Genomic DNA, 22,328 nt, shown 5'->3' with positions numbered 1-22,328 from the left:
GCCACAACCTGCAGAAAGCAGCTTTTGACCTTGGTGGGTCCTCACCAGAGTCTGCCTGATAGTTTTCAGTTCATGTGTGCTTGAGATGCTCGTGAATGAAAAAAATCTTACAAGAGTCTTTATCTCCTGTTCACTCAGGTGGCTGGTTGCAGCCTTTTTTTATAAAATAGAAAAGAAAAAAATAAAAATCACAGCTATGAAAAGGAGCTATGGAATGAGTGGGAAAAGGTAATGATAGTCCCTCTCCGATGAAGCTGCATTAGTATGTTTCTGTAACTGGTGAAGACAAAAAGACAAAATATGGTTGTTTAAAATTAATAGCTTTTCATAGTAAGTTTTCTTACAAGCATCTAACTTTTTTCCTGAGAAAATATTTGGTTTCTCATATGCTTAGTTCAGTTTTGATGGGCTAGGCTATCTAATGAAGGTGTTGAATCTTGTTGGGAAAAAGTGCTTTCTGACATCAGCATTCAGGAAAGATGAGGCATTTGCCCTTGAAACTTTCTGACACTCCAAAGTGTGGCTGACTTTATCTAGGAACTCCACATTAGGTTTACTCATTAATCAAATCCATTAGGGTCTTACTGTAGATATTTTTAGAAAGAGGGGTATAAAACTGTAGAAACAGTTGTTGCACTTCTGGAAAAAGAAATAGTTTATTATGTCTAGGTTCCTTCTGGTATATTTCATTTTCTGAAAATTAAGTATTGAGTGTCTAATTGTGAATAGCTTTTTTAACTTTAAAACAATTTGTCTTTTACTTTTTAGAACATTCAATGTATAAACTTTTGTCAAAATTTGGGTATTCACAAGTGCCTAGATTTTTAAGGAAAAAAAGCTGTGAAATAATAAAATACAGAGTTCAACAACTTGCGGTTCCTTTTTTTTTTAAAAAAGCAAGTTTTCTATTGACTTTCCCCCTGCTGTTTAAGGGTCTATTTCTGGTTCCTGCTTCCAGCTGCCAGAATCTTGAAGCTTTCTCAGTCGTTTGCCAGGAGAAACAGGTGTGGAGTGTGCTTCCTTTGATTCCTGCTCTTGGAATCAATGGCTCCCTCTGCAGTCCTTTTAAGAGAAGCAAAAGTGTCTCAGATCCTCTGCCATTCCACCTTTCCTTCTTTCCTTGGAAGGAATACACTAGGTGCAAGAGTTTTGTCTTACCTCCATCTTCCACTCTTTCTACATATTCATGACAGCTGCATTTTCTACAGGTGTAGGGCAAGAGAGGCTAAAGATTTAGAATACGCCTGTTCAGAACACTTGCAGTTAACCAGATCTGCTGTGGTTGCTGTATGCTGTGTATGGCTGAAACTGAGTGAGCACTCTGGGCTCCAGCTTCCTTAAAAATAAGACTAAATGAGTGCCCAACATGATAACAGTGATGAGAGAGTGAAGAGACACAGAGACTCTTGTGGGGAAGAAACGTGCATAAGAATTCTATAAGAACCGTGGGTGAAGGAGCAGAGAAGAATTTTTTTCAGCTAACTGTGGCTTTTATGTGCTGCTCCTCTCCAGTTCATCCTCAGGTAGCCATTTAATCAAAAACTTAAAATAACATGTTCTCGTCTTTCTGCAGTGGGATGTTACTATTGTCATTAGGAAAATAAGACCTAAATATTTTAATTTTTAAGTACTTTTTTGGCTCTCAAAAATAGATAGCTGGGCCTAAGAACTAGTTTTAGGAAAATGTAAACAATGTCCATGGAATTGTACTGGGGCAGTTTGCTCATTAATTAGTTTTATAACAAATCATGTTTGTCAGATATATCTCCTTGAATTAAGATGAACTACCCAGTAAAGTGACTTTTAAATGTCAGGGAAAACTGGAAATGAATATTACTTTGTAACCTTTTTCTAGAATTTCTAGAACAGTAAATACACTGTGTGGTATTTTCTAACAAAAATTTTAAACCCTGCAAATTTCAAAGTGAAAAATGCAAATTACTAATCATGAAATTGTTTAACATATGCAGGTGACCAAAAGAAAATTAGAGGCAAGGTTCTGCAAAGAGGAATGCAAAAATTGCTGATCTGGATCAGGCCTGTGGAATGATCTTATGTATATAACTTTTCCCCTTTCACTTCGTAAAAATTATCTCATTGCCAGAAATGGAAAAGCTTCTATTGCTGTTATTTTGTAATCCTCTAATACACAAAAAAAATCTTCATACATGTAGATACATAAAACATAAAAACCACAAGGACTTGTGAAATGTGGTGTTGCAACTGTCGGTTGTATAACAACTAATTTTTTGTGTGACAGATAGTATATTTTCCAAATAATTGTATATCCTCTTTTTTTTTTTTTTTTTTGTGAGTGGGTTCAATTTTATTTATATTGTGGTAGCAAAGGGGTGATACTTGTTACAACGCTGTGAAACTGTGCTTTTTTTGTGTATGCCTCAGTCGTGTTGTCTTGCATTGAGGGAGATGTGCAGCCCAAATGTTGGATTTTATTCATGTAAAATTTTCCCTCAGCTTCAGACCTTTCTTTATTCTGAGCTTTCACATTTTAAGAGTGTTGTGGAAGGGTTTTGAGCCTTCGCTGCCTGTACTTGTAGACAGTATTCTAAAAGAAGACATACTATATTTCTGCTATAGTAGTTTCAGTATTTCTTCCTGTATTACTGTTTGGCATAGTTTAGCTTTTTCTTGGGGGTTGTTTTTATTTTTGTTTTTTTGATGTAACTTTCTAAGATATTTTTCTTAGACCTTTCCACACTGAAATGCAGATTTTTGCTGGGTTGAGAATTTGGTAGGGTTTTTTTCTCCTACTGAATCTATGTGTTCATGGGAAATTCAGGTTGTAAGGGACCTCATGAGGTCTCTAGTCTGGCTTCCTGCTTAAAGCAGAATCAGCTATGAGGTCAGACGAGGTTATGAGGTATTTTTGTCCAGTCTGGCCTTGAAAACATTGAAGTGTGGACACTACAAAATTTCTCCGAGCTATCTTTTTAAGTGTTTGACTGTCCTCATGGTGAAGACGAGTCATCTCCAGTCTGGACTTCCCTTGTTTCAACAGTACGCTCATTGCGTCTTGTCCTGTCACAGTGCCCCAAATGAGGTGTGTTAGACCATATCTGGAATAATAAGCAGTAAGTAGATGTGGTAATCGGTTCCCTTGTCTGGAAAGGCTCTTATTAGTAAAGCCTGGGATGCTGTTGACTTTTCCTACCAGGGCATGCTGGCTTATGATCAGCTTGCTATCTGCCAAGATCTTTTCCATGGAACTGCTCCCCAGTCAGTCTGCAGCCTGTATCATTGCCAGGGGCCTCTCGGGTGCAGGGCTTTGTGTTTGTCCTGACTGAATTCATACAGTTCCTGTAGGGTCTGTTCCTCCAGCCTGTCTAGGTCCATCTGAATGGCAGCCCCACCCTTGAACATGTTGCCTGAACCTTTTCACCCCAGTTAGGTATTATCTTAAAATTCTGACCAGAGTACACCTTACCAGTCTTTCAAGTTATTGGTAAAGTTGTTTAATGGACTTGTCCTAGGGTAGACCCCTGCAGCACCTGACTTGATACCAGCCTCCAGGCAGCATAAAACAGAGTAACTGTTATCCTCTGAGCCTGACCAGCAAACTGTTTTCTAACAGTCTAGTTGTTCATCCATTCTAAAAATATTTTTTTTTCTAGTTCACTAATATTCAATTTCTTGGAGTGCTCATGTCCTCTTTTAGTGTCTTGATGCATTTTATTATTAGCTTTTTTATCAGTGAAAATGTACAGTTTCCATGTTCATGAGTACTTTCTCACTCCGTGACTAACTTTTAGTGAACTCGAGAAACTTTGTCATTGCCTTTCTGTAATTTACACAAAGCCCAGCTCTTTTTTTCAGTGCTGACATAATCATACCATATACTCTTCAGTTTTTATAACATATTTTAGTCATTTTAGATACTTCTGCCTACTGTCCGAGTAGAGCAAGTGACTAACCTTTCTTAAAGTAGATGGGGTTTTCTAGTTGCTTTAAAAGAGTTTGTGCCTGGACCTACAATCTTCTTGTTTCCAGCTCAGGGGATTTGTTGTTCTTAATTATTTGCCCACTTCTCTTTGAAATGGTAATTTTGCTAGATACGCATGCTAGATGATAATGTGTCTGGAACAGCTATGTCACATTCTTCATATAAAATTCATATTAAAGCAACAGCTCTATTGGCAGTACTTCAGTGATTGCCTTGTCCTGGTGGTGGTCTACTAGATATTCCGTTCTCATTCAACTTTCTTGTTTATGATCTAATAAAATAATTTCCTATTCCTTTCTAAGATTCTGTTGCTTTTAAAATCATTGCCATTTTATACTTCAGTTTTTATGATCTCTTCTTTTCTACAGCTTCATTAGATTGATTTTCTATTTTATATGAGAATCTTGTTAGTTTAGCACTATATATGCTATATATAGTGCTTCTTTACTCCCAAAGGCTGTATTTCATCTTTCTTCCCAGTACTGGCCACAAACTGTTTCCTTGCTCACCCAACGTATGAATTGTGCTTGTCTCATACCAGCAACAGGCTAAAATGCCTCCTGATTTCAGGTTGTGTAAGAATAACTCTTAAACACTTAACCTCCCTCATGAACCTTGCTGTTTTGTGATACAGCCACAATCTCTGGCTATTTTACTGGTTATCACACTTGTGTTTTAAAATCCTCACAAATTGGTGGACTGAATACCTCTCTCTTCAGCTAGACAGTTTTGAGTCCAGATGCTAAGAGTTTTTGAGATTCAGGCATGGACTGAGGTACAAATAGGTTTCAGTGTGTCTGATATGGTGGGAATACATGGATAAAGGTCTGCATTATTTACAAAACTAATGCAAAATTTTCTTGCTTTCAAACATTGCTTTTAAATCAAAATGCTGTTTTGACTGTGGGTTGCATGGGTACATGTTTGCAAATGTGAAATAAGATGTATTTGATTGATTATCTGTCTTGTAGAGGTTATTACCACCTTATAGTTCATCAGTTGCTTGGTTCATGTGTGGTTTTGCTTAGGGCTGTGTCTTTGCAGGCAAATAACATCGTTTCTGTTATCCTTGTTAGATGTCAGTATGCAGATAATGGGTTTTGTTGGTATTTCTGACCTGTCAACAGGATCAAGGTACAAATGAGTAAACTTGACTCTTTCGGGGGGAGGGTAGGGGCACAAGGGAAAGTGGCTGCTGGATTTTGGTTTGTTTTGGTTTGGGGTTTTTTCACTCCTTCAAAGACTGACTAAACCATGTTATCTTTACTGACTGAATAGTGCTTCTTTCCTCTTTACAGTTTGATGTAGTGGATCATGGATTTATGTGTGATTATGATTTAGTTGCTCTGTTGTATGACTTACTGAGTATTGCAGTGTGGCCTGTTTGCTGGCTTCACATGAAGTAGAGCATTGCTATATCTGGATGTTTATATAAAATACGAAGTGCATGTGTTGAATTTTTGTATAAAGAGAAGAATATTTTGCTACCTGTGCAAGAAATTCTGGCCGAATTAAGTAATTAAATGAAGAGTGCATAATTAATTAATGATCAAGTATAATGTAATTCTTCTTTCTGGCCAAAGAAATTACTGAAAATGTATGCTAAAACTGTATTTTAAAAGCAAACAATTAAACAGAAAACTTCCTTAGTGCCCTTGGAATCTGTTAACATGTGAGCCAAAGGAAATGCCTACCTTATGTTGTCATTGCATCCATTTGAGGTTCCCTTAGGCCTCTTTTTTTACCCCACTAAGCTATGTGTGTGCAGTGAAAGTGTCTTTTTCATATAAAAGTTACTTTTCACAAAGTACTGTGCTTTCACAGCAGTTTCTGTCTGTGGTTGATAAGTTTCTTTGAAAATTCTGATTTTTTTTTCTCCAGAGATGTTGATAGATTGAACTTTTTTGAATTCCTGCTTTATATGTAAGAAGTGGTAGAAGCCATACTTACTCAGAATGACAAGGGAAGTCCGTAACAGAGCAAAACTTAGAATCTAGATACCCTCACTGATAGTCTTCTGCTATAGCCATTAAATAATTCTTTTTTCCCTTGTAAGATTTTCTGAAAAATGTGCTGTAAAATGATACCATAGCAATGGGGCTGGAGATGTACATATGTTGCTAAGAAACTACATGATCTGTTCTGGACCAGCCACTGTGTCTTCAGTTTGTGCATATACAAAAGGGCCACTTTAGGTGATGTGCGTTTTGCTCCACCGATTTCTGACCTGCAATGCTTGCCTTTGCAGATGGAACATGAGGATTTTGTAATGGAGGGGCATGGCAAGACTCCACCTCCTGGTGAAGAAAACAAACAGTGAGTCACACATTTATTTAAAAAGGGCCTTACCGTAGTAAATGGTGTGAAGCACTCTTGTTTAAATGTGCTGGGAACATTGGTTGTTCATTTGGTGCTCACCCTTTTGGTTCCTTAAATATCCATATATAATAGTGGATAGTGGCTGGGAAGAAAAAAAGGCAGGATGTTGATTTGCCTTAAATTTAAAAGCATACCAAAAGTGCATTGCAATTTCAGAAGGTAAATCAGAAGTTGTTGTAAAAGATATAATCATTCTGGAAGCTTGGCACTCAGGTAGTGTGTTTGTACATGAAGTTTTTATACAGCTTTTCACTGAAATAATGTGAAATATCATAGAACCATGGCCTTCCTTTTGGTGTGCATATGGTAGATTGGTCCTCTTTGAAATGTGATCCTTACTTCTTTAGAGCGCGTTTTAATAAAGGAACAGAAATTATAAACAAAATGCTCTTTCAAGGATGAACAATTTAAGATGCTGGTACACAGTGCTTTAGGGAAAGAAGCTTGATCAAAGAAGCAAATGACCAATTTCCATTAGCAAAAGGCTTTTTCATATGATTTCAAACTGAAATCCAGTAATGGTTGGGTTTTTTCCCCTGGGTTTTTGTTCAGATGGGAAGAACAGAGCCTTGTCCTAGAAGTATTGCAGGTTGTCTTCCATATTCTTTTCTTAGTTACTGCAATGGTAATTCAATTTTGATATCATAATAAAGTGGGGGTTTTTTCCTGACCTGCCTTTTGGAGCAAGCAAGAAGATGGTCTTTGGGAAATCCACAGCACAGAACTTTCATGTTTTGGGGTGTTTGTTGGGGTGTTGTCCCCGCCCCCCCCCCTGCCCCTGTCTAATTGGATGTCTCCTGATGAGAAGGAGGAAGTTCTCATTGATCAGCAGTACACTTTTAGCAGAAGGGCTGGAGTTTGACTTGGGGTGAAAGTCTTCCTTGCCATCTAGATAAGGTAGCAACTCTAAGTCTACTGCCTCTGCAACAATGAGAAAATGTTTCTGAGGCAGCCAGGATGAGTTCAGGGAAGTTCTAGTGCTGAACATGCACATTCTTTCCATCATGGAAGTAAGCCAAACTTCTAAGTAATTGCTGCTATTTCTTTCTATTCAGACTGCCCAACTTACTGTGGTACCAAGATACAAAGCTTGTTGAAGTAGAAAATTTCAGAAAATTCCAGAAGAAAAATCAGTGCAGAAATAAAAAGTAGGAGTTAGGTTTCTGCTCCTCTGAATTGTTTCTTTAGATACCTAGTACTTTAACAAAATACGTTATTGTAGTGAATAATACGAGGGATGTTGTATGGGATTTATCATAGCCTTGTGTTTGCTGTCTTATTTTAGGTGCAAGTGCAAACTAGAGTTGCTTTACAGTTGACCTGATTTCTAATTAGAGCTTTTCAAGTGCTTTACAACATCATCTCTTTCTTCTCCAGAACTGTCATTATTAGAAAGAGAATATGAGGTCAGTGATAGGCAGGATTTTTGTTTTTTTTAATGAAGAAATTTGAATTCAGGTGACAGCTGGGATTTTGTCATACATGTCCTTCCCTAAGGAGTATCACTCCTAATAATGTTGTTAGTATTTTGATAAAAGTCTAAAGGTGCAATTTTAGTAGTGCAACTGAGAGATGAAGGTACTTGTTTTGTTCAACTGTGGCATAATGCCAACAAAATTCTATTGTGGGTGTTGCTCTTAAATTTAAATCGGTCACTTGAATCCTTTTCTGCCCACAATCTCAAATTTTCATCTGCCTAACAAAATTGTCTGTTACCTCTTGCTGTAAGTGACGTTGATCTGGCATCTGAGATAAACAAATGATAATCACAAAAAGGATCAGTAATTTGTGTTCTTAAGAGACTTCAAAAAACTGCTTTGATTTCAGATCTTTTGCTTTAGATCTCAAAAGAAAAGAAAAAAATCTGAAATTGCCCCTTTGTATTACTACTTACTGGCATTAGAGATTAGTTAGGCATCCTGGAGTGGGTCTAGTGAAGGGCCATAGAGAGGGACTGGAGCATCTGACATAGGAGGAGAAGCTGAGAGAGCTGGGACTGTTTGGCCTTGACATGAGCAGACTTGGGGGGAGGATCTTATCCATGTGTATAGATACCTGATGAGGGGACTAAGGAAGACTGAGCCAAACTCTTCACAGTGGTGTCTGGTGAAGAAGCAAGAGGCAATGGACATACACTGCAAAACGGGGAACTCCACTCAAATATAAGGAAAAAAAAAATTTGTGTTTTTTTGAACTGCGAAATGTGGTCAGACCTCTGGAACAGGTTGCCCAGAAAGGGAACCTTCATCCTTTAAGATACTCAAACCCCAGATGGACCCAACTCGGAGCAGCCTGCTGTAGTTAACCATACTTTGAGCAAAGGGAGGTGGGATTGATGATCTTGGAGATCCCTTCCATCTGCAGTGATTCTGCATACCTGTGTTTACTGTTGTCCTCCTAGGTGGTTTGAAATAAAATTGGAGCTTGTTAGTGAAAACTAGATCATAAGTTTAACTGTAGAGACAGACATTCACCACAGAAATAGCTGCACTAGCTGAAGATGCTTCCTTCCCTTTCCAGCTGTTACCACATTTCCTAGTTTACTGCCTCTACAGCTGTGCAGATGGGGTTTTTTTGGTTTTTTTATTGGGAGGTGGCATGGTGCTGCTGCCATTGGCTTTTGTTGTTGTTGTGTGCTTCTGATTTGCTTTCCTGAAAAGTTGGCCATGATAATCTAATTGCCTTTCATAGGCAGCCTGATCTGGGTAACTCTGTACTGAGATTCTTGAGGAAATAAGTATTCAGAAGATACAGTTTCAGCAGCTGACCTGCAAGAAAGCTAACTTGCCCCAGAGTGCTGGAGCAGTCTGCAAGTGTTAACCTCCTAGACAAACCAAGAAATTTCTTAATATTTAACTGCAACCCAAGAGACTCACAGTTTGAGTGGGCAATGAAAGAACAGAAATAAAAAGTTACTTTTGAGAGATTTTCAATGGAAGCAGTAGTTCTTGCCTAGCTCCAGTTTCATGTGAAATTTCCTTTGCTGAAGTACAGCTTCATAATGGATTACAAGGAGCCAGCATCCATGGATGACTTCTGGCACTTTATTTCTGAAATGCAACGGAGTATTTCAACTCAGTTTGACTCCAGGATAAAAACTTGGCATTGCAGTAATACCTTCTAGTATTAAACACACACACACCACACACACCCCCCCCCCCGAAAAAAAACCCCAACCACAAAACAAAAAACCAAACCAAAAACAAAACCCTGCTTCAGTCTCGCAAAGCTTTCTTCTGTACTGAACAGTTCTTTTGGGCAGACTTACTGTACTAAAGTTGCAGTATTTTAAAATCCTTTGATTGAACTGTAGAATGATACCTGAGAACTGCTGTCTGCTGGTATCTGTCAGCTTTGTGGGGAGGAGTTCTCCTGTTAGACTGTATACATGTCTCTAGAAATCTTCAACTGATCATTTACAACATGAATATAAGTGATTTCAATTGAAGCTAAGTATGAAGACAAGTTACCTATTCAAAATCCTTAGTATGAGTAAAATATGGAATGGGTATAATCATCTCAAGTCCTGCGAAAGATGTGCAGTTTATGCAAACTGTCATGGTTGTGTAGCAGTGAGGGCTGCCACTTACTCTAAAACCTACACTTCAAAATAAATGAGTCTGCCTGGACTATTGCAGCTGTCTTGGAGCTTGCAGATAGTTGCAGCTCGCAGCTCCTATATTGTCCGTCTTGGACCATGCTTCTTACTCCAGCAGAGGACTAATGGACTCCTTGAGAAATTGTTACTTCCCAGTTTTTAAGTACTCTGACTAGTATGTTTGGTAGGGAACCCCTTTCTCTTCCTCCCAAAGGAAAAGTTTGGAGAAAGGTCAATGTAATTATGTTTAATTGCAGATGGACATTTTGTTAGAGGCATTCTCTCATATTTTCATCTGTTATGAAGGAGTTGACCTGAATTGCCATACTTAAGGAGTAAATATTATTTCCCCCCAAAATATTTAAATTTTTTTATGGCAGTAGCTTCTTGTTGCTTTACCAGTTGTAACAGGTCTTTGACTTTTTCACTGCTAGAGCAAAGATTAACAGGCAACTTTGATCGAGAAACATCTTTCTGAAACAGATTTCTGTTGATGAGCAGAGAGCAGCTTCTCTTATGTGCTACCCCAAAAAAGGTAGAAAAATTCTACTCAAGTCCTTAAATTGAGGTTGTGCTCCCAGTTCTAGCAGTATTAATTAGCAGCTCTGCCTGTGCTAATAAATTATTCCCTGCTGTCACCACCAGAAACTTAGGCACCTTGATCTATTAGTGAAAGCAATTGTGTAATGAAAAACTGCTCCTTTTAATAAGAAAAATGTATATGTTTTGCTATTCCTGACTGACACATGAATAAGTCTGTTTGACAGTGACTATTCAGCCAAAAAGTGAGCCAAGTTCATACTCATGTTTACTAGCAAGGTAAGCCAAGCTATTACTGCTCTCTGAAGTAACTCAGCTGGCTATTCCCCACCTGCTGTTTTGTAATGACAGGAGAGAAGAGCCTTCAACTGTCTTGGCAATTTATACATCTGGAAGTGATTCATGTTGTAAGAAAGATAGCAAAGCAAGATCATTTACATAATTTACAAAGTGTCATTGGGTAGACCTACTAAATAGCCTTTTCCCTGGCTTGATAGTTTAATGTGTAGATTCTGAGGCAAGAGTTTTTAACGAGACCCTCCAAAATTGCAGTAACGCCAGGAAGAGATTGCAACTAGTGAGGATCACAAAGTTGTTTTAAATTTGATAATGTTCTCTTACATTATTTTTTGACATTTCAGCAGGAATATTCAATGTCTTCCTGGATTTATGTAACACTACAATTAAAAGAAACTGGTAGCTAAAATGGTCTAAGCTGGAAACAGGAATGATAGACTAATATAATTTAAGCTGGGAAGAACCTCTGGAAGTCATCTCATCCAATCACATGCTCAAAGGAGGGCCAGATTTGAAGGTTAGATCTAATTCGTAAATTGCATCAGGCTTGTCCAGATTGTTCTAGAGCCTTTCTGGGCAATCTGTTGCTGGGTTGATCACCCTCATGGTGAAGAAAATTTCTTAATATTTAGTAACAATTTCCTTTTCAGTTTATGTCCATTGCCTTTCACCTTCCAGTGTGCGTGTCTGAAAGTCTAGTTCAGTCTTCATTAAAACTTCTATGTTTGCTTACACAGCAGAATTATTCTTCCCCCCAATTTAGTTTTTGTCACTTTAAAACTAATCAAAACAAGCTCTATCAGGCTTTCCTTGTACTTCAAAATAAGGAGCCAATTAATAGGCCAGTCTTCCTTTGTTTTCAGCAGTCTGCCAGATCGGGTCCACATGTAAATAGCACTGCCACAGTGGCATAAAACAACCTATCTTACTCTTTCATAGTGTTGCTGAGAACTATAAAAAAAGCTGCAGGTATATCCTGAGGATATCTGCTTTTTTTGGTGGAAAATGTCAGATACTGTTATTCTTTTGAAGGGTTTCTTTAACATTTAAAAATCCCTTGAAGGACCCTAGCCATAGCTTTTGTCCCTGTAGGATAAAACACGTCTTACCAAATTGAAAGTAAACAGTTAGCTAAATGCAACAGTGGTTTTGTTTGATGTTTTAAGGGCATTCCATATTACAGAAGGTATCAAGATTTGTCTTGAGTATCATTGCACTCTTTTAATTTACTGACAATACCAACCTAAGCAGAAGCTTTTTTGGGGTTTTTTTTTTTGAGAAGATTGATGCTGGGATTTTCAAAGTAGCCTCCAAATCCTAGTTCAGATTATCAACCCAGCTTTGGGGTACCTAAATTTGGGTATTGCCCCAGATTCTGTTGAAATTCATAGCAAGTTATGTCTTTCCTTGAAAACATCAACAGTTATGTTCGGAAGTAAAGGCATAGCTGATTCTTTTCATTGCTGATTGTTCTATATGTGTGTGTGGAATAATTAGCTCATTAGAGGAATGTCCCCAAACAAATTCTGTCCCACATCCTAACAAGCCACCACAGAGACACATGCTATGTCTGTAGTGGCCATACCAGCCACTTTTATCACAGGGTGTTGCAGTTCTGCTAGCACGTCAGAATATGCTTCAGTCTCAGTGATAATTCAGGCTAGCTCCGGTATTGGCATTTGAATAGGAGAGTTCTAACTTTGAATTTTTTTTTTACTTTTATGGTCTTGGAGATTTAAAAGGATATTTGAGGGCAGGAGACCATTAAACTAAAACTTAAAAAGAAAACTGGTACAAAGATTTAAGGAATATTTTCATTACCTTCATGTTATAGAAGGCTTTTTACTTTCTGCAGTGTGGAGTGTGTGGCAGGACAAGTTTGCATTTGAAGACAACCCTACCTGTGTATATAAGGGGACCCTGAGGCATAGCAAAAAGAATTGCCCTTTGTTGTGCAATTGAGTGGGTAGAAATGGATGAGACAGCAGTGAATTCTTTATCGGTAGAGGTAACTGTGTTTTAGCTGTAAGACTGGTAAGTCAATAATGTTGGAAAAGCTGGCTTGCACTCTTTACTGTACAGTACTTCTGAACAGTATAACAAAAACATGCAGAATTTATATTTAAGCACTTTAAAATGCCGTAAGTTACATCAATTGTCTTCCGTATTTTACCAGTTTAAAGTTATACTTAAATATTTTGAATTTTTTTTACTTAAAGTAGAGGTATTACCCACAGGAGAACTCTAATCAGAGTATTCTAAGCAAAAAGTAATTTTCAAATTGGGTATTCACTTCTGCAAGATAGTGTTGAAAATATCTTCAATTGTAATTCTATGGGTTTTGAGATTTCCCATGTTACCTCCTCAGTGTTTTGTTGTTTTTTTCCTCCCTTTCAAACCATAAATTAGGAGATAGCAAAGCATGTAGTACTGTATGAGTTATTTTGTCATGAACAGATACAGGCTTTCTGTGTACCTCAGTTAACCTACATCATTAAGTGTACTGTTATTTTGTAAGTATTTTCTCAATATGTGGAAAAACAGAGGCCAAGTGACTGAGAGGGGCTGGGGGAGAAGCTATGGGAGATCACAGAAAAAGTCAATTTTGAAAGTTAAGTTCCCACTATGCTAATGTGTTTAACCTACACTGCTGTTGAGTATTGAGAGAGGAAAAGACTTGTGGACAGTGTGCATTCTAGTAGTTTGGTGCTGCTTTTCCCTAGGATTTTATAATGCTTTCTTCTAGATATCTTGTGGTAATAACAAGCTAGGTTATTTGGGTGTCATGCCCCACCCCCCTCTTCTACCCCCACTCATGTATTTGTCCTGAGTAGGAAGTACACAAAGCCAGCTTCTGAATTTGTAGTCTCATCTGATCAGGAGACTTCTTTATATTTGTTGTCTTTTCAAAATGAGAGAAAAGTATATTTTCCATTCCAGCTTGCTTGATTTATAAATATGATATTGCAAAATACTCAGACTAGATAGTGTCACATACAGTCCTTGATACCATTGGTTTCTCTAATTATTACTGTTAGTAGTAATTCTTACTGCTCATGAAAAGGAGGGGATTCTGATTTACTGCTGTCTTAAAGAACTTACTGTACTTTGAAGGGGAAAGCACTTGCATACTGATCAAATTCCTAAAATCCTAGAGCCCCTTTATTTCAGACACCACCACCTCCTCCACCCCCGTCCTCTAGACCCTTTCCAGGAAGCAAACTATCTACCGGACACAATTGACATGTCAAGTTCATTATCCAAGAAGTCTTTTTTTTAGGTTTGGTTGATTAGTGGCTGTTCCCTCTCCCAAGCTGCCATTTCATCAGGAGCTGCCTTGAGGTAACTGCCTTCTGATGTATCACTTATATAGAAGGCTGGACATGGCTTTCCTTTCAGCATTTTATTGCTATTTAGATGGCAACCGTTGGATGATATCTTACATGGGAGAGAGATAACAGACTTAAAGAACAGCAGGCAAGATCATTTAAGGGCTGTTAGTAATTTTGAGCCCTGTCTAAATGAGTGTTTTGTCTATATTCTTAATGTAAAAATACATTTTAATCTAGAGGGATTTTTGTGGTATCTACGCCAAGTTAGTGCCACACATTTTGATTTGCTAAGGATTCACTTACTGGATTGTTAGCACAAGTCAGTGGGATCATAAATGTTATGAAGCACAGTCCTAAAACCTTTTTTTTTCTTTTTGCATCCAATTTAGGTTACTTAGTGCTTTTTTCCCTCTGCTTCATTCTCTCCAAAGAACAAATGCATTCTTCAAGTCTTTGGTATTTTTTGTGTATACACCCAGATGAATGGTTGAATCTTCCTTTCAAGGAGATAAAGAGGGGAAGGGAAAAAGTGTCTAATGGATGTATGCTATATTAGAGTTTGTGCTCTCTTGTTGTTTCCAGTGTCCAGAAAGTAGAAATGTTGGTGGCTATCCACTGTGGCTTAGAGATATCAGAGGTTAAAGGATAAAAAAGGTAAATGGTCTTAAAAGTCCAAGAACTTGGGTTCTAAGTTGCAGATCCCATCTAGACCCTTCAGAGAGGGACCATTATTGGTTCAAGAAGGGGAGAGAAGAAAAAAAGCAAGTTCTTCATTCCATGTTGAAGATATAACTTACTTTGTATGGCTAAAAATACTGTGCTCTGTGGTCAGCATGGTACGAATTAAAAACTTGTTTACAGAGATATTTGGGAGCTTTTAAATGGCATCGCCTCTCTGACATGCTGTGATCTGGAGAGCTGGTATGATTTCTTTTACTGGTACTTAGATAGGTGAAATTTGCTGGACTCTTTGTTCTTCGTCAAAGCTGATCGTATTTGGGGTTCATACTGTTTTTAGGTTATTGTATGCATTTGAGTACTTGTGACAGCTACAGCTTGTAGAATTTTCTGCACAGATAGCTAGCTGTTCTTTTCCTGACATTTCAAACTGAAGGGCTGTACATGAAGAAGGCAAATTACTTAGGGAAGATGTTCAAGTCACTTGGAAAGATCAGTTTACAGATTTTTGCAGCAATAAATAGTGCTTTTATTAGAAAAATGAGTCGAATTAGGGAAATCTTCTTTTACAGTAATCCACTGAATATGCATTCCTTTTGTATTCTGCTTTTACTTTGGGGTGTGGTTTTGGTTTTGTTTTTTATTTATTTATTTAACTTAGCATATTATCGTTCCTTTAATGAGAACAAAGGAAAATGGGTTGGTGCCAGCTCCAACCAAGATGCCAGAAATTCCTTTGCTCAGAGGTTTCCGGGCTTGTGATTGAACTCCCCAAACTAAAACTAAAGGCAAGTTAGAACAATTTGTAGAGAGGTCTATCTCTCCATGAAGGAATAAGAATTAAAAAATAAAATCTTAAGTGCAGTATAGCTTCCTTTTAGGTGAAAAAAAAAAGGGGGGGGGGGAGGGGTAAATGGACTAGAATAAGACAACTCTTTCAGTTAAAAAATCTTCCTTGTCTTTTTTTTGTGAGATCTCCCATAATGCTTTGCATGAGCAGACTAAACCTGAGTGAGTATACTGAATTTCAGCAGAAGCGCGTCTAAAGGCTCCATATAATAAGAGGTCCCATTGTGGTAAAGTGTTTATAGATATGAAAGGTAAGTTTTTAATTAAATATTCTAACATTGGCAGATGAAGATGCTTGCTGCTATTTTTTTAAAATGTTTACAGCTTCAAGGCTTAAACAGAGGGAAAGAAGGATTTAACCAGTGAGGTTATTACTCTTTTTGAAATGCATAGTAACAGCTATTGTTGATAGAATGTCGGTTAATCATCTAACTGGTATAGTAATTCACATGCTGTAAACAATTAGAAAGCAGCCACTTGCTGTATATATGGGTGGAGTGATATCCTATACCATTTCCCTGAACTTCTCTTTATTTGAAAGAAGTATTATCTTTTCACTGGCGTAGATAGAATTGCATAAAATGGATAAACTGTTTTTATTTCACTGATATTTTGGCAGTTTATAGGATTATAGAAACGGAAGAGGAAGACCTGTTAGGGTAGGATTATAGTCTCCAAAGTCAAGAAGCTTTTGAGATGATAGTAAGGAGCAGGTTAACCAACATCTAGGAATAGTAGTTTAATTCCAAGGATATGGGTGTAAAAACTCATTCAGTATTTAGAGGGGGACTTGATCAAATGGGTTAAGATATTTGGGGTCAGTTCATTTCAATTCCTAGAGTAGTTAAGTCTCGTGCAATTACTTTCCATGTCTGTATCTTTCCAAGGTAAGTTTCAGAGTCTCTTGGCCAGTTTTGGTCGAGTAAGGTAGAAGGGTAAGAAATTACAGTATAGTTGTAATTACCAATATGTTAAACTTTAGTAAAGGCCTGGAGGAGAGACCAAAATTAATTTCATAGAATCATTTAGGTTGGAAAAATCCTTTGAGATCATCACGTCCAACTGTTAACCCAGGACTATCAAGTCCATCACTAAACCATGTCCGTAAGCACCATATCCTCACTAAAAGAAGGGCTTAGGACAAAGCAAAAGATTATCTGTTCTGGTTATGTCTGTTAATAGCTAATCATCATGTGTGTTTTGGGATTAGCTGCAGCATATACTATTTTTTGCCCAGATACTGAAAGAGGTAAAAAGAAGTTATGGGAAGAGATGTACATAGAGCTCAATATACTGGTAGAGCCTTGGTATCAAAGGAGACTGGCTGTGCAGGAAGCTGGGTTTATTGTGGTAGTTTGGTGTTGTGTGATGGAGATTCACAGGAAATGAGTTTTCAGTTCCATTGTTCGTGGAACAACTTTGTTACAAGGCAGCTAGAAAGCTTCATCTTTATCCAGGTTGGAAAGGGCACTTGAGACTGAAGTGAAGGCATAGCGGTGGATTATTTATAGGTTGAACAGCTACGGAAAGTATTGTGGCAGACTGAAGAAAAAATAGGTGGAAAAGTGGGTGTTCCCAAAGTTTGATGAATGAAGTTTTCCTTCTGACTCGTCGTCTTTCTGTGAGCTCTTCATTAATGTATATGGTCAGAATTCTGGCTTGGCCTTGAAGTCATGTATAGTTCTTAAATTTCATACGCTATGAAGTTTGCATGCCTTGTATTCTTTATTTTGTCCCTGGCAAGATATGAATGAGATCTGAGCTTTCATGTGGCTCCAAAGCACTGTTGCCATGTAAGTTTTGAATAATAATGGTAGTATGCTCATTCCTAAAATGTGTTGGTAGGTGTCTGTGTAAGGGATGCAAAACCTATTGTAACCTTTTCAGAAGTAGAGCGAGCTTTTCCTTTGTAAGATGCTTTTCATAATGGTATTTTTGTCTGAAGAGTTTAAATTATACTTTTGGTTACTGTAGTTAAAAACCCCTGTTAAGTGCTGTTCTCACAATTCTGCACCATAAATTGTTTCACTACTCACTCAATGTGAAGGGGGGTGAGTCCTTAGGAATCAGTATTTTGTCATTGAAGAATGCTTAAACATTTTAAAGTTTTGCACTCCTGCAGAAGGAGAGGTCATATCTCTTGCACAATGGCTTATGTGCAATTGCTGTGAAGACTTTAAAGAAAATAATATATTGATACTGCCGGACTGAGATATCATCTTCATGTTTCAGAAGCATTGGTCATTCAGCATCTCTGTTCAGAGAAAATAAAGAAGTGATCTGAACTATTGTTATCCAGGTCTGAGATGCCTGTTCCTAGTTGTTACCAAGTGTAGGAAGCAAGATGCTTTGAACTCCTGGTGCTAACCTTAATGTTTTTAATTGTTCTCTTGAAATAAATCATATGGCAGTTGGTAGAGCACACAAGGAATAGTTAAGTGTCTTAATACTGTTCCTTAATTTAAGGGTTTCTGTGCTTGTTTTTTATTATTAGAAATTATGCAGCTCTATATGTCCCTGTTACACCTTCAACTTCATCTCAGGAAAGAAAAAGGGACCTTTCTGATCCCTGTTAACTTGAAGAGGTGTGCTGGCTAGGATTGTAATTGAGGTCAGTTGGTCCACTGGTTGGGGAGCTGGGGAAGAATCAGTGTCCAATTGTCTATCTTGTATCTGTTGATGCATGCCCCTTCTGGGGTTGGGGGGGTGGGAGGTCTAGGGAAATCAAACTAATGAGCTGCAGTGGGATAAGAGGGCATGTAGGCTTCAGTTCACTTTAGCAAAAAAAAAAAAAAAAAAAAAAATCTGCCTTTTTGCCTCTTAGACTTCAGGAAGCAAATTCTTCACCAGCAGGAGCAAGAACAGTTGGTGAGAAGGCATTCATGCTATGAGAAACTTGTTAATGTTTGAGGTTTCTGCTGAGGAATTGTTAGGAGGAGCTGAACTGGCTTTTTTGCTTTCACAGTATCAGCAATTAAGAACTTTATAAGGGAATAAAATGTCTTAAATGTATTGCCACATATGTATGGGCAATGTAGAAAGCCCAGTGGGTGGAGTCCAGTGTTGTAGGATGGTGAGGGCACGGCCTTCAAAATAAGTAAGATATGGCATCAAACTGTAGGACTTAAAGCCCAAACAAAATACTAGCTCATGAGACAGGGAGTTTTGCAGGACTGGATGAACTCAAATCCTTTTAAAGCTGAGTAAAGATCTACAGATCAGACAGACCAGGTCTCCTTTCCGAGATGAGAACTGGAGGGTAGAGTTGATACCTATGCTCGTCTAGTGGACACTGGAGCATGCCTGTCTACATAATGTTGAAGGCTAATTTATTGATTTTTATCAAAAGGTTATCAGAAAAGATGAGCTGTTACAACCACTGTGCAGCTTAATGTGAATTAAAAAACCCCACTCCTCTCCTGTCTCAATTGAGATATGAGCACTGAGAATCCGTGATTGTAAGCATCTCTCTTAATGTGCGTGTGTGTGTGTATATGTCTGCTCATACTGGATACTGTCCTCATAGGAGCACTGTGAAGCTTCATTAAAGTTTTTAAAGTGCTTTATGATCCTCAGATGGAAGGTGCTTAGAAATGAAGTGTTTGTAATCACATAAGTTAGTAGCACATAACAAGGATATAACCTATTAACACTAGCTCTTAACAGCACTGTTAGTATCAGAAAGCTTAATGGTTAGGTTTTAAAGTGCAATTGCCCTCTGAAAAGGCATGTGCAGTTTTTGTGTGTGCTGTGTATTTTTTATGCTACATTGTTTTCTGAACTACTGTGCTGTGCTTCCACAATTCTGGTTGGGGAAATGCTACATTTTAAAAACAAAACAACAAAAAAACCCCACCCTCCCCCAGGGAAGAACAACAATAAACAAACAAAAGCACAAATAAACCCCAAACTAAAACAAAAACGCCTAATGTTTTGTGAGCCATCTTAACCAATAGGCTAATGGGAATTGATAAATAATGAGGTATGTTTCCGTTGTTAGCTTAGTTGAAAAAATTCAGTTAAAGCATTTATTTAATTTATTATATGTTAAAATTAAGATTTTGGAGTTGTTTTGAAATACAATTTTATAGGAGGCAAAATGGATAGTTTTCATCTTGTCAACTGGAGACCATGATTTTTTTATGGAAGACAAACTAGTCAAGGTAAAAGTTAGGCCCATAGTCCATCATTTTTAACAGAACTAAATAACCCAAAACATTTTATCCATGCTACAGTTGTTTAAGAATTGCCCATACTGGCCTCCTTAAATGTTTTTGGTTCACTGGTTATTTGCTTGTCCCCAAAAAAGTTTTCTGATTAAAAAAAGCTTTATCAATAGAACACTTGACAAGGTGAAATTTTAGAGCAGTGATCTGCACTTGATACACAGCAACTCAAGTGCATGCTGGTTGCTTAAAGTCATCACAGTATTATCAACTCCTTGAGGTAAAAGCTTCCAGGACTTCAGAATGGAGGGCTGGCAAGCCCTACTGAAATTAAGAGGATTTATAAGTCTGAATAAAACAATTTGGCTTTTGAGGAAGTAAAATTATCTGTATCTTAGTACATACTGTCATAATCAGTGTGAACATGTATAGAACATGCAGCTGCAATACTTGATGTAATTTTTAGAAGGGGAATAGCTTTTTCATATGTATATATTCGCTTTTATGAAACTTTGTGTAAATCAGATCCCTAGCAGTCGTTTGGATTTTGTGTTAGATATTCAGAGCAATTGTGTTCTTTTTGGGTCTTGCCACAAATAAGAACATATTCCCTGAGATTTCACCACATTTCCTAAATTGCCATGTTTGGATTAGCCCTGCCACGAAGCAGTGCAAGCTGTTAATTCCAGCAGGCCGATTCTCTGCTCTGGTTTAGACAGAGCAACCTGAATAGCATCTAACTGCTTTTATTTCATCAAGTAACTGTTAATGCAGTATGCATTAGCTATTTCCAGAGTTTCATGAGCCTGCAGAGATAGATGTAGGGGTGGTTACAGGGCAGTTCTGTTGAAGAAATCAACAGTGGGGGGAATCCCTGTCTGAGAGTTTCTGTACCTTACCACAAAGGTAGTAGGAACAAACAATGTCAAAACCTGAGCCATATTAGCAATTCATAGCCTCCTGATGATGTTTAGCCAATGACTTATGTAGTATTATATAATATACACTAATGATTTTTATTCTCACTCCTAAGATGTGCAGCTTCTGACCCGCCCAAATTCATTCCTACGGAGTGCCCTCCCGTGACTTTTCAAGTTAGTTTCATTCTTCAGTGTTTTTTGACTGCTAGTATAGTCTTTTTTACTTTCTACATAGTTATAGTGCAAAACTGCACAGAGTTTAAAATCTGTGTGTGTAAGGGTTTGATCCTGAGTGTTCCGCTGAGCCTCCCAGGCCGCTGTCAGTTGTCTCAGCGAGCACGGTTCCATTCACGGTCAGTTCAGGCGATTGTGACCTGTGTTGGTCTGGCTCAGGAGCAGCTCTCCTGCCAGCAGAATCATACGTGCCTTACCATATCCTGTTTCTGAACTTTATTCTTTACTGTTTCTGCACATTCGAGGTGATGTCTGGAAACATCCTGCAGGGTTATTTTTTTTTTATGTTGCAAGATGCTGGGACTCTGTCTTTCAACTGTCTGACCATTTATCTGTGGAAATGGTGGGGAGAGACTATCAGATGTGTGCCTGATGATTGAGTTGCAGCCCGAGACTGAAAACAGTCAAGGAGAGACAGAGTTTGCTCTGCTGTCCTGCAGGCAGGTGTTCGTGCGTCTGAACCTGGACCTCAGGTTCATGTGTGCATGTCGTGTAGACAGTCTGGTTACAGCCTGGATTAATTGTGGACTGAAGATGAACTTCTTGTCCTTGAATCAGGACGGAGTGCTTCTTAAAATGTGGTTTCCCCTCGAGGGAAGTGCTGGGGTCATCAGTCTCCCGGTGCACCACAGAAGAGTGTGTGTGGTTAGTGGGACTTACACATTTCATCATTCACCGTTTATCAGTTCTGCAACCTTAATGTGGAATTAGCATAATTGGCTACTTTTTTTTAAATCTAATTTTAAAGAGAAAAGCTCCAGCAGAGTTTCTCATGTACTCACGGCTCACCAGTTTCACCCTTTCTCGTGTGGCCTTGGCATGGTGAACGGAGAAGAATCAAACGGGTGGAGTGCGCGTCAGGACGGCGCTGCTTGCGGGGAGAAGTTGTCCCCCGGTGCCGGCAGGGTGCTGTCCCTTTAAGGCAGGAAGTAGGCCGGCCCCGTCTCGTGATTGACAGCCTGCCTGGAGTCACATGACCTGCCTCTATTTGAAGGTCACAAAAAGCTTCTTCCTTTAGAGAGAGCAAGAGGGAGAGAGAGGGAGGGAGGGAGAGAGAGAGTGAGGGAGTTCAAGCCAAAATGGCCGACAGAGTCTCTGCTGGTTTCTGAACATTTGAAATAAGAATAATAATAATAATAAAAAAACCAAACAAAAACAAAACAAACACAAAATCATTTTTGGATCTTTTTTCATTTCCATTTCTACCTTGTATGCCTCAACTCGCTGGATTTAAGCACTGCTGCACTTTATGAGGTTAGTGGTACATTTATATTTTTTTATTATTGTTTTTACCTATCAGTAAATTTTAAGAGCCTGAGCTGACGGTTTTCATCCGTGGTTTTGCAGAGGCGTTTTCTCTAGCACAAATACTTG

At 38.3% G+C, this 22,328-nt stretch overlaps 1 protein-coding gene and 1 long non-coding RNA gene across 16 annotated transcripts in view; one reads left to right on the top strand and one right to left on the bottom strand.

The window, feature by feature from the left end:
- TNRC6B (trinucleotide repeat containing adaptor 6B) overlaps positions 1-22,328 on the top strand; it is a 141,490-nt gene that overhangs the window by 40,611 nt on the left and 78,551 nt on the right. For 10 of the 14 annotated variants that reach the window (XM_037389273.1, XM_037389272.1, XM_037389285.1 and 7 more), the window contains one exon: positions 6,210-6,277. The exons of 1 other annotated variant lie outside the window; for it this stretch is intronic. In XM_037389273.1, coding sequence (XP_037245170.1) covers positions 6,210-6,277 — 68 coding nt within the window. Of the gene's footprint in view, positions 1-5,074; positions 5,096-6,209; positions 6,278-21,988; positions 22,209-22,328 lie in introns of those variants that run through there. 3 more of the 14 variants (XM_037389275.1, XM_037389280.1, XM_037389279.1) reach the window with 3 other exon arrangements.
- Positions 807-21,877, bottom strand: LOC119148745. 2 transcript variants are annotated; one of them, XR_005104482.1, is made up of 3 exons: positions 21,744-21,877; positions 6,311-6,422; positions 807-1,062 (listed from the first exon to the last, which is right to left on the bottom strand). It is a non-coding gene; the product is annotated as an uncharacterized LOC119148745 (long non-coding RNA). The 2 variants fall into 2 exon arrangements; XR_005104481.1 differs by lacking the exon at positions 21,744-21,877 and adding an exon at positions 9,257-9,604.

Source organism: Falco rusticolus, chromosome 5 (genome assembly GCF_015220075.1).
Source record: "Falco rusticolus isolate bFalRus1 chromosome 5, bFalRus1.pri, whole genome shotgun sequence".
NCBI lineage: Eukaryota > Metazoa > Chordata > Aves > Falconiformes > Falconidae > Falco > Falco rusticolus.
The sequence above is the reverse complement of the archived record's forward strand: the minus strand, read 5'-3'. Positions and strand labels throughout refer to the sequence as shown.